Source organism: Semicossyphus pulcher, unplaced genomic scaffold (genome assembly GCF_022749685.1).
Source record: "Semicossyphus pulcher isolate SPU_LCO1_2020_fin unplaced genomic scaffold, fSemPul1.0.p SCAF_4, whole genome shotgun sequence".
NCBI classification, from domain to species: Eukaryota; Metazoa; Chordata; class Actinopteri; order Labriformes; family Labridae; genus Semicossyphus; species Semicossyphus pulcher.
In genome coordinates, this window is record NW_027211715.1 from 28,169,927 (window position 1) to 28,183,009 (window position 13,083).

Consider the following 13,083-nt stretch of genomic DNA (forward strand, 5'->3'; position numbering starts at 1 on the left):
GGTCTATATTTAGTTCCAGGGTAATTGATTTACCCCCTGATAAGTCCCTGCTTGGGGGGTAGTACTTTCCAAAGGTCCAGGAACTTTCAGGATGGGGCCTGCAGTGCTGATCGTTTCTGATTGGTCGAATACTTGCAGCGTTTTATTTCACCCGCCATGTTTAAAGCACTGCAGCTGCAAGCTCACTGTCATCAACTTTCCAGTGTTGATTCAATGAATCCATTTGCAATACAAAAAAAGCTCGATCAAAAACAGCACGAGCTGAATCTCCTCCATGCTATCAGGCTAACTGTAGTGTCGCACAAATGATACCGGCCCGTTCGTCGCGTTTTATGGCGTAAGCTTTGTTGTATGGCCTTCATCTTTTTCTTACTGCCACCAACTGGACTGGCACAGTAGTGCAGTTGCTTTTGGCCTGATTTGCATAATCTCCCCGGGCCACTGTGGAAACGCAGACAACAATGGGCCACAGGAACCATTTAGTTCCTCGAAGAGAAGTTCCTAGAACTAAATGTTCCTGGTGCATTTGGTTGAAAAGCACCTTTAGTTGCCAATTCTGGGAGCCCAGCTATTACAGAACAACAGATAGCCTTTTCAACAGCTTCAAGTGTCGTAAGAAGGGGTTCCAGTAACTTTAAATGCCAAGCATAAACTTTTTCTAGGGCTTGTTCCCAATGCACAGGTAACACAAATCTACACTCAAAACGGAGAGGCAGTTGAAAAAGTGTCATCAAGTATTTGGGGATTTATGTGGGATAATGAAGTTGTTTTCAAAATGCACAAGAAAATAGTGTGATTAAACTGAATCCAAGGAAAGGTTTTATTTTTCGTAACAAGACTTGTGTTCACATGTAATCCAGAAAAAACACCTTTTTAGTGTTTTAGACTGTGATGATGTTTACATGCTTGCTGCCTCTTGTGCTCCACTGCAGCTTTTAGATTCTGTATACCATATGGCACTTTGATTTATAAGCCTGGCTCCTGCACTCATCACTGTGCACTTTATGAATTGGTGTGTTGGCCATCACTAAATCTATGTAGACAGCTTCATTTGTACATTCTGGTGCACAAGGCCACGCTGTGCAGACCTCCATCATATGTATGTTATCTTTGACCCAGCCCCACATCAGTTTTCAGCTACGTTTACCAGGTGGCTTCGTCACCAAGTTCTAAGGGTTTGCACTGAGCTGGTTAATAAACAACAACAACAACAACAACAACAACATAATGGAGAAGAAGCCTTAATTATGTTGTATTTATGTTTATGCTGAATGGGTCTGCTTCTGTGTTATATTACCTTTAGGCTATGATGAAGAGTAGAAGATATAAGGGATATATTTTACTGATATGGGACTAATTAACCTGAATTTATATTGTATTCTGAAAGCTGTTCAAGCAAGCTTTTCCATTTCATTAAATTTCTCTTGTATAAAACGAACAGTGTCATTGTGTCCACCAATAAAACTGGATTTTCTTTGATGTTAAGTACACTCTAAATACTTGACTGCAGGAGCAGACGAGGAGAGAGAGGAGGAATCAAAAAGAATAATAAGGTGTTTCTTACAGCCACAAGTTTGTCCCCTATTTGTAGCCGTCCATCTTTGTGTGCAGCCCCTCCCTCGATGACCTTGGTCACGTAGATGCCGTTGTCGCCCGGGACATGTTGGTTTCCAACTCCACCTGCTATACTGAATCCTAACCCTGAGAGAAAACAGACACAGATCTTCTTTTAGCTGTAATCTCTGGGTTCCTGACAGAGTGCTTTATTTCAGAAATGTATAGTTGCTGCAGTCCTGCATGTTTGGTTGTTACAACACTTTAAACAATCCAATTAGTACAATGTCAGGGTGTTAAACAAAAGTGAAAACCATATTCTCTCTGATGTATAATACCTTAAAGTGTTGTATCTGTGCTTTCCCCTGCTCAAACATTTAACAAGACCTTTGTTGCTGAAACATGCAGACTTAAAAAAAACAGTGCCTCATACTTTCTCACTTTTAAGCACAAACTGATGCCTTTATTTCCTTTATTCTTTCTCCTGCAGCAGCTTCTCAACATCCTCAAACAACATAGACGCCTAAAGTCAGCACTTTAATCTCAAAGCACTGATTCAGTGTGCTGGAATGGAGCCAAAACAATAATAATATGCCTGTGTTTTACTACTTTCAGCCTCCAGTGAGAGCTCTGTTAAACCTTACCTTTGGGCCCTTTGACCAGCTTGATATCCATGACTCTCTCAGTGAGGCTCCGTCTGCGTCGTATACAAAGTCTGACCAGACCTCCTGCCTCCTTCAGAGCCTCCACAGCCCCGCTGTGGGTCACCTCCCTGACGTCCGTATCATTCACCCGGACTATACAGTCATTCACCCTGCACAGCAAAGACACGGACAGTAAAGACGCCATTTGACTTGCATTGAGAGTGAATAGTGAAGACAAGTGCTAAACGATATCTCCACATTAATCTAACCAGACTAATTTATAGGAACTTGCTGGATCAGTTTCATAAATGTGGTGTTAGTGCCCGAGTAGCTTTAATTCTGAAGAAGATTTGAATTGAATGTGACTTGAAGATACTCTATTTTCAAAATATTAACTGTGTTTGTTGGGTTGCATGTAACTTCAGTAATGTACGTTTAATGTTGCCTTGTTGAATACGGCTTTTCAAAAACATTTAAAGGGCACTGCACAGAAGTTTGAACTGTGTTGTTGTATTTTGAGAGTGTTTGCAGCTTTAAAAAGGTGCTGATGATCAAATTTGCAACATATTTAGATGTTATGATGAAATGTTTTTATCAATTTGAATTAACTTATTCTGCAACTGTTGTTCTGGGCAACAAACAGGTTAGAAATACAATATTTAATTTGAATTGCACGCCCTCTTTTCTGTCTGTTTTCATTTATTTTTACATTAACTTGTTTAAGCTTTTATTTTTTTTGAACAGTTATTTATTGATTTACTGTAATATTTTGTCTAGTTAGCTGCGGTGGTGCAGTGGTTAGTGCTGTTGCCTCACAGCTAGAAGGTTCCTAGTGTGAACCCCGGTTCGGACGAAGTGGGCCTTTCTGTGTGGAGCTTGTTCTCCCTGTGCATGTGTGGGTTCTCTCCCGGTACTCCAGCTTCCTCCCACAGTCCAAAGACATGCTTGCTAGGTTCATGGGTGGCTCTAAATTGCCCGAAGGTGTGAGTGTGAGCGTGAAAGGTTGTCTGTCTCTACGTGTCGGCCCTCTGATTGACTGGCGATCAGTGCAGGGTGTAACCCCGCCTCTCGCCCAATGACAGCCGGGATAGGATCCAACCCCCGCAACCCTGAACAGGATAAGCTGTATAGATAATGGATGAATGTGTTGCTATATTTAACTCGATAACATATTGCAACCTCAATGTTAATTTTTTTTCATCTAAAGTATGTGTGTTTTGTGATTCTTCAAATGATGCCAATATGAACACAGGTAAGTTTATTCACACACAATTGAAAGAACGTACGTGTGTGTGTTATTCCATGACTCTTTTCACCCTTTATAGTATGTATGTATGTATGCGTGTGTGTGTGTGTGTGTGTGTGTGTGTGTGTGTACCTGAGTCGTCCATTCTGGGCTGCGGCCCCTCCAGGTATGATCTTGGTGATGAAGATAGAGGGGTCTTCTCCGATGTGAGGGTTATCAGTCCCTCCTGCGATGCTGAACCCCAGACCTGAGTTACCCTACACACACACACAGAAGCAGAGTGCGTTTAAATGGGAACAACGAAATCCATGTGAACATAGGTAGTGGTTTAAAAAGATATACTCTGATGTTAGAAGTAGGGCTGCAACTAACAGTTGTTTTTATTATTCACTATTTTCTGGATTAATTGATTGGTTGTTCCGTCTATAAAATATCCCTAAAGGGTTAAAAACCCAACCCAAAGATATTTGCTGTCAAAGAGGACTAAAAAAGTTTAAGAAGCCAGAATCAGAGACAAGTAATTTATTATCAAAATAGCTGATTGATCCCCACCTTCTTCAGGGTTATTCTTTGTCACCGGGTTCAAAACTACTCATGTAATGCCTGTGCCTGTGTTCGCGTGTATGTCCGTGGTGTCTTTAAAGCAGATCCCGTCATGCAGACAGAACCAGGTCACAGGAGAATAGAGAAAGAGAGACAGAGAGAGAGAGAGCCTCGGGGGAGAGAGAAAGGGGAATATAATGAGGGAGGGTTGGGGGGGGTTTGAATCAGGAAAAAGAAAGCAGGAAAGGATGGACGAGGAATAGAGAGGACGGAGAAATAGGGTCAGCAGAGTCGGACCGGTGGTGGGACACAGTGAAGGCAGAGCAGAATAATGGGATGGAGGGGAGGACTGAGATAAATGAGAACAAAGAAGCTGTGAAAAAGACATCTTAACTACTGATTTTTGATTTCTTCTAGAATTAGAGAGAAGAAGACGATCAGAAAGAAACTTCTGATAGCATATAAAATCACTTTCCCATGTAGTAAGGCTTCAGTGAGAGGTAGGGGTATATAAAACTAAAGGGTCATTTCCTTTATATAAAAACATTTACTGCATCTCATGTTGTTTCTGTGCTTAAAACATCCCATTGTGATGGACGTTTTAATTATGTTAACCCTTCATTCACTTCTATATATGACAGCCCAAACTGTTAGTGACACATTCTTTAGGTTCTGGACAAATGTTTGCTTTGTTAAGACTCGACGACACCATTGTTATAAACCGACTCCTGTATGTAACAACCTTTAAGCTAACCTTTTAAAAATGTTTTCATTTACTTTCAATGGCTATAGCTCATGAACGAAGTAATATGTTTATCGCTATTCTGTATAGAAAGTCTGGGAGAGTGATCCCTCCTCCTGTTTTTTCTGTTAATCGTGTCTTTTAAGAGGTTTTTCCTCATCCAAATGAAGGCGTCTAACTGTTAGACCCTCAATGGTGACACACCTTTTCCTAAGATATAGCAACCAAGTGTGTTTTTATTCTCTGCAAATGATAAGCAGGTGCTCGAAACTTTGCAAAAACAGCAGATGCACAGAAGAGTTTAAGACATCTCACAAGGTAGAACAGATGTTTTTAGAATGTTTGTTTTTTAGCATCACTTCAAGTCAGGAGAGAGGCTGTCTACTGCTGTACAGACTGTAAAGGAAAAATACGATTTGTATAGAATATAATTGACTTTCACGCTTTGCAAGACACTGAATTTTCTATGTTCTACAATGGTTATTTGAAATATATTAACTGACTTGACATTAAGGATATGTAGGTAACATTAGAATCAGAAATACATTATTTATGCCCAGGGGATATTCGGGCGTTACAGTTGCTCTGACACAGAGAGAAAGCATGACATAAAAATAGAAGTAAGAAATGTGTCAAGTATGTGCAGTATATATACAATAATAAGAAATAGAGATAAAATATAAAAATGCTGAGAAATGGGCTCTATGGTGATTTAAATATGAATGTCAGAATTCAATATAATTGCCAGATTAAGTACAGCAAAGTCAGATTATTGCACAGATGAGTTATTGCACAATAGTCAAATGATCTAATGCTTGTTTTTTAGTTTGACTTATAATATGTTCTAATAGATTTGGTGATGTTATCAAAATGAAGCAGGCTTGGGGAGCTGGTTTAGCTCAGCTGTTGAACGGGGTGTCGCATGTGCAGAGGCTCAGTCCCAAAGGCACAGTTTGACCCCAACGCTCTGCCTTTTGCTGCATGTCATCCCCAGCCTCTCTCTTCCCATAAATTCCCACTCTGGCGGGCTAAAAGATGTCAACATCAGCTCATTCAAATCTCCAGCTAAAATTACCTGTTTCAAAAATAAATGTCCTATCAATAGCTATCTTAGAGGAAATATTTTTAAACCATCTCATCCTTTGTTTGCATGTTTTTGTCTCACCATTTCTCACAGTTTAGAATAAAGAGGCGCTCATAATTTCTGCACCACTGGTGATGTTTCTGGTGTGATTAAGGGGGAGTGATGGGGGAGGACAGGGGTGAGTCTGAACAGATGGGGATACTGAGAAGGGCTGGTGTGTATAACAGACAAGCATGTTTTTCATTTAATGACTGTATGAAAGTTCTTACCCGCTCCAGTGTGATTTCCTCATACTCATAGTCTGCTTCTGTTCCATTGGCCTGTCAGAGAGGAAGAGAAGGAGAGGTGCGTCAATAAAGAGCTCAGCTGTTTCCTGTAATGGACACTTAAACGCTCCTTTGAGTTGAAGCTTTGGATATTCATAATTCAGTGCTTTTTTCTGGGTCGGTGTGTTGCTTTAAACTTTCATGATTATTAACGTTCTAACTGTTCCTCTATTACATCTATGTGCCAGTATAGTCGCCATTGTTGTAAACCTTTTCCTCTCTAAATCCTGAAACAAAATGAGGGCTGATTATCTGATCTTTAATTGACTCAGACGGTAAAACAAAGTGTATGGAACAAATTTCCGTGCTAGAGAAAAGTGAATTTAGACATTTGTTCTATGAATGACGCATGAATCCCTGAGATTAACTCGGTAATGCGTATTAGTGATGATGTATCTCTGATGTCATATTTAAGAACATCCCTGATGAATTACCCGGGAGCCAATCACGCTGCCCGGCCAGGACTGCCTGTACTATAAAACACATTAATAAATCTTTATTTTCTGAGTGAATTAATAGCACACAGAAATAAAGCTGACCCGAGCTGAGGATTCTATATTTTGAGTTTATACTGGGAGATGAGTGCCCTGTTGCTGCTATAGCTGCGCACACACACACACGAACACACACGCAGTGGTCGAGTGGCATCCCAATGGCCCATGTAATCCCTTTGGCTGTAATCTGTGTCTCTGTGCGCTCAGATTAGTTTAGATTTTGAATTTCTGTGGTTTCAAACAGAGGGCACAAGCTTCCAGCATGTGCAGCAGTGTGTGTCCGCTGTCACCGAACATACACTCTTACTTAACTTACTTAGTGTAAGATAAAATAGGATTATGTGGTAATATTAAGGAGAAAAACCTGTTTTTGCTTTAAAAAGCATCAAAAGCAATTAAAGGAAACAGCTTCCTGTTTTTGTTACGTGCATGAATCTCATGTCTTTGGAAGAAAATAAAAGTCAACGGTCATTTCAGTGAGATTTGCGCGAGACAAATCTTTGTGTCTCTCTCTTTGTGTGATATTACAGGCATATTCAGCGGGGAGTAATTCCACAGTAATTACATAATAAACTTATCTAACAACGACAGACACAGACTCTCAGTGGCAGCTGGCTACCAGTAAAATGACATCTGGATCCATCTAATTCTGGACGGTGATTTCTGTCCAAATCCAGGACGCTGCTATCACCATTGTGCACTTTTTATGGTGGAGAATGATCATAGTTACTCAACATTTCAAGTACAACCTCCAAGTTTGTGCTATAAAACTGTAATCTGAAAACTAATGGAATTACAAATAAAAGCTCGGTACATGATTAGAAATATATTTATAACACTGTAGAAAAAAACATCTTTCTTTACAAACGTAAAATAATCTATTTTAAATGTCTTGAATGAACAGAAACCTTATAAACTCGTATCAGTTGAAATGTATTACAGTGGCAACCCTGAAGGTTATACCTGCTTCTGTATTAAGGTGCTGTCTGGGATATTTCGGAGCTCATACCTCCAAATACATCAGAGTAATGTGGAAACTAAAATATCTGTGATTGGTGCAGCTTAAAGAAAAAGGTCATTTCCTGATTTACTGTTAGCAAGTATTTAGTAAAGCCGTTTCCAGAAAAACCTTCAGTTTATATGCTCATTTAAACACTGCTTGATATTAAGACAATGCTTGATAGCAAGCAGCATGTCTTCTGTTATCTTCTATGATTCATTCATAAATGAATGAACTGCAAATCACCACATTAGAGGCCTCCACATGACCTCACCAGAGAGCCGTAGGTCAGCCTAAAATATCCATTTACTGTAAGAAGGAGCGTTTGATAGAATTTGCTGCATTAGTTAAGCTTTATGTTTTATGTTACACTCTCCATATTTACCTCTACCAGACCTGTTCAATGTCAATCTGTCCCTTTGATCATTTAGCACAGAAATACTAATCTGGAGACTGAACCAGAATATAAAACACTAAAACATCAGCCTACTTTTCTGTAAGATAAAAAAGTTGCATTGTTTGCACAGTTAAACTTTAAGCTTTAGAGGTTAAAGGCAGAAAGTGTATAGGTTAAAATCTTGCGCTTATAAATATTGAATTCAATACGCCTGACCTATACTATGAACATGAGGCTAGCTCCAGCTAGAAAGGTCAAAGATCAAAGCTCAGGACCACTGATCTTGAATCTGTGTGATTGGAAAATGAGGGCATGCCCTCAATGATTCTTTAAGATTTAAATGAAGGTTGAATGAATGAATGAATGATTTACCGCCCCCCCCCCCCCCCTTTTTCAGGGAACTCTTTAAACACAAATTCAATAAAATCCAAAAATGGCTGCTGTGATGTAACAGTATCAGCAGGGGGCAAAGGACACAGTTTAATAGGGGTTTTTTTTAGTAGAGGTTGAATCAGTACTCACATATGGGGGGGTATCGACGCTGTCGGTGTTGACCACCACTGGAGGGGGGTTGGCCTGCAAAGACAGAGAACAGTAAAGTTAATGAATGCTTTTAATCTGAAGGAGACCAAAGACAGACACATTTCACCAAGACTGACGATGATGGTTAACTTAAGTAACACATAAACACACGTACGCAGAGATCTGTTACAGTGACTTACTCGTCTCATGTTTTGGTAGAGCATGTCGAGTACATCTGCTACAGATTACCACCACGGAGCGACTGCATACACCACATGACATGCTGCACAGCCCTTACAGTGGACAACACTTATGTACTACTCTGCAAGCACAGCACTGCAACCGACCAGAGAGTTTTATAAAGCTCTGAAAAAGTACTCTTAGCGATTCAGTACTGCATCTCAATAGCCTGTACTTCTACATCTTAGATCGTCCTCTTATGTCAACCGCATTATGGCCTGGTTCAGCCCAGCACAGCACAGCCAGGGTTAGAGCAGCAGGAGGTGATTGACATGATTGTTATTCTTGCTTCCTGCCCAATGACAAACCTCAAACAAGCTAGTGAAAAACCACAATGCATCTTTTTCTCCTTGTGTTTGAAAAGGCCCCCATCTTATCATCCCACACTAGTCCCACGTCTGCTCTCACACTCTCCCTCAGAAAGTATTTAGTGCTCGCTCTCAATTCCAGCGTCTGCAGCTTTCGTCTTTTCCGAGAAACCGGCAAAGAGAAAGCCAGTCCGTGTGAGATAATCTGGTGCTCCGGCTCTCGTTCTGCAGCCCAAAAAAAAAAGTTTGCAGACGAACAAGCTAACCAAGCATCAAACAAGTTGGCTAACCAAATGGACAGTCCGCCCTGACTTCACTACACGGCATCGATGTGCAACAGAGCAGCAATACAACTCTCCCTCTGCACTAATCTCTACCTCTCTCCCTCCCTTTTCACTCCTTTATCTCTCTCTCTCTCACACACACACACACAAACACACATCCTCTCTCTATCTCTCCACCACATGTCCAACTGTCTGTCAGTCAAGCTGACAGGATGCTTGATCCCACATGGGAACAGAAAGAGAGAGATGGGGAGAGAAAGAGAGAGAGAGGGGATCAGAGGGATTAAAGGTACGGGGGGGGAGGAGTCAAATCTGCCCGCTCAACAACAACAACAGTGAGGAGCAGAGGGAGCAGACAGATGCACACAGACATGAGTAATAAAAGAATAGAATTTAACAGAGGGAGAAAGAAGTAGAGAAAGACTGTAAAAGGAGAGATGGAGAGGAGGGGGAGTCATACAGTAGAGTTTGTGGATAATGAGGAGACAGTCAGGGGCTCTGCTGTCAGCTGCAGCTGCAGCATTGTGTGAATGGTGATGGTTACAACTGTGTTAGTATAATAACAGTTTCATTATTTTCTGTACGAAGCGACAGGTATTCTGAGGTCTCCAAGAAGCGTACCAATAATACGTTTTGTACTTTATTCGGGTCTTTGACCTTTAACCTCAGCAGTGCTGCACGTAATCTCTCAGGCCATAAGAGCATGTGGTTAAAGACGCTACAAAATGTACTTAGAGTGTATGAAAAATAAAAGTACTGACCAGAGTTTACCGAGGCCAAAAACTTGTAATAGCCATTAGGATACTGTTTAACTGTGATTTAATAAGTATCAGTGCATCCTATTTGAAGGTATTATCATGTGATTTGTATGTCAAACCTCCATTTGAAACTGAATACAGCTTTTGAATAAATCCAGTAAAAAGTAAAATGTTCCTCTGAAATGAGGAAAGTTAAAGTAAAAATTTATAGCAGCAGGAAATAATATTTAAGTAGCAGTACCTCAAAAATGTGTCATTGTATTCTGCAGTCAACACTGATTACAAAATTGTACTCAAAGTAGGCGTAAACAAGTAATTGAAATTTTATCGAAATGGCCTACTGGGAGGCGCAATATTTGTTAAAGGTAAATTGTGTGTCAAAATAAAAGTGCTGCGGAGACGTTCTGGCCTACACACCATTCATGATGTACTCGTCAAGTATCAAATATCTTTGTTTGGTACAGATCCCCGCAAAAAATCACTCCATAATCACGGTAATTTGTTTTTCAGTGAAAATGAGAACAATCATGAAAAAATTATCTTTTCCTTTAATATCGCAAATCATGTCGAAATTGCAATATAAGTCAAAATTATTGCAATTACATATTTTTTCAGCCCTAACTCAAAGTTATTTTCATCTGGCTGGGGCACTTGACATGTGATCTATATAACTGTGACGGACATCAAAGATTAACAATGTCTCAGAAACTGTATTTGAAAGCAGCATTTGAAAATGTCCCATCAGGGCCAATTAATACCCCATGGGGCCCCCGATTAAACAGAGAGGTCACTGCACGATTAAATAATATGCTTATCTTCTGTTATGCAAAATATTGTTTGTGCTGTGGGGTCATGAGGCCAAACGGCAAGTATTTTGATCAGCTTCATGCAATCAAATTACCAAAGATTAACAAACAATTCTCCGCCCTGTATCTAAACATTTAGTCAATATAAACAGTCAATATGGTTTGGAAGGTAAACAACAGTGACTGTACAAAGACCTCGAACATTCTGAAAGGTTGAAGGATGTTAAGTGTTTTGTTTCTATTTGAATCCCCTGAAGCTAACGTACGTTGATGCCAGTTACCCTCTGAAAGCTAACTTGATCGTCACCTGTCTGAACCCTCCCTGACTCCTACACAAATGTAACAGCAGCACTGTACACAGCGCACAACGTCTTTGTGTGTGTGCGTCATTCCCTGAGCGACAAATCCAGTGTGTTAGTCAGCTGGTGATTCCTTTGACACGCCATGTCAGACTGCACCCTTATGTAACGTCAATACGAGTGTGTCAGTGTTTGTGGATGTGTGTGTTACATGAAAAAGGCCAAAAGAACAAATGTGCAAATATAAACAAACAAGCCGCTCACACATAAATACACAACAAACATGCACAACATTTATATGCAGACAGCGTTTCTGTTGCTCTGTTCAAGTGATTGCTAGTTGTTACATAATTGCTGTTACAGCAGCTTTGTTACCATGGCATTATGGCCTGGTTCAGCACAGCACAGCTTAGAAAGAGATCCAGGCTATCCCTGGTTCGTCTCATCAGACAAAGAGACGTACAAGAGCTTTTATTATATTTCTCATTTCTCTAAGCAGGATTAAGATATGTTTGAGTAGGGGTGTGTGTGTGTCTGTGTGTGTGTGTGTGTGTGTGAGTGAGTAGGCCTCAGGAGATGAGTTTCAATCAACGCAGGTTGCTCAGTTCAGCTTCAACACCATCATCACAGTAATTAGATTACCAATTAGCAGATGAACCATAATTGGATAAACAGCAATCAAGCGATCGTGTACAGCAGTCCATTGAGTATTCAGTTCAATGTGCCATATGATGTCATGCACAAACTCACATCCACATTCACATGTACATACATATACGCTTTGCTACGCTCCTCTCTGTATGAGACCCATCAGCTAAAGGCTAACTTTAGTGTCCATATGAAAAGCAAGACAAGCTTCAATGTAAACACAAAAATAGATTCACAGGCAACTGCTTTGGCTGTCCAGTACATTGGCCCATGTCAGGTGACTTATATGTCGGACCTTCATCAAGGAAACCAGGGTTTGTATCCAGTATGAGACTCAACATTAACCCATACCTGCAGTCGTTAGGCGAGAGGCGGGGTACACCCTGAACTGGCCGCCAGTCATTCACAGGGCTGACACACAGAGACAGACGACCTTTCACACTCACAATTACACCTACATGCAATTTAAGAGAAACCAATAAACCTAACAAGGAAGCCCGAGTACCCAGAGAGAACTCACACTCAACCCACACTCAACAGAGTATTATTATATTTACCCAAACCATTATCATTTTCTAACTATATGAAAAACCATGTATATGTATAACCACCATGTATTAGAAAGGGCGTTCTGATTGAAAGCAGCAGAACATGAATGGGACATTGTCTGTCTGTAATAGACAGCAAGGCCAGGTGACAAAGCAAGACAGGTTGCATTTATGCTTTAAAATATGGAAAGCATGCCTACGAAGGAACATAAAAAATCCAAGGTGAGAAAGGAACATTTTTAAATGAAATTGTGCTGAATTACGAGTGTTGCACGACAACATTTGCAATGCCTAAATACCTAATTCATAGCATTGTTTCTCTGACATCTCAACTCACTTGGCCAAAACTACATAACATTTTAATTAAAGTACAGAAAAGCCAGTGTTAAGAGATAAAGAACATGTTCATTTCCCCAAATACTCCACTCCTAATATCACTTTTCACTCTGTCTTCCTAATGTGAAACGAAACTTCATTTGGCTAATGAATTAATCAGATGGAGCGGGACTCTAATCGAATCAGGACAGCCGTGCTAATCACGCTAATCAGACTATCACTACATGCTAACCCTGATCACTGAGCCTGCAGCAGATGTACAGTACAATAAGGACCAAAAGTTAATAAACGGCAGCTGGCATGC

General features: G+C 40.4%; 1 protein-coding gene across 3 annotated transcripts in view; it reads right to left on the reverse strand.

Annotated features, from left to right (window-relative positions):
* Window positions 1-13,083, reverse strand: part of LOC138607462 (discs large homolog 1-like protein) — a 126,686-nt gene that overhangs the window by 43,815 nt on the left and 69,788 nt on the right. For all 3 annotated transcript variants that reach the window (XM_069680075.1, XM_069680077.1, XM_069680076.1), the window contains 5 exons: window positions 8,553-8,606; window positions 6,083-6,133; window positions 3,577-3,701; window positions 2,199-2,368; window positions 1,565-1,701 (listed from right to left, as the gene is read on the reverse strand). In XM_069680075.1, coding sequence (XP_069536176.1) covers window positions 1,565-1,701; window positions 2,199-2,368; window positions 3,577-3,701; window positions 6,083-6,133; window positions 8,553-8,606 — 537 coding nt within the window. The remainder of the gene's footprint in view (window positions 1-1,564; window positions 1,702-2,198; window positions 2,369-3,576; window positions 3,702-6,082; window positions 6,134-8,552; window positions 8,607-13,083) is intronic.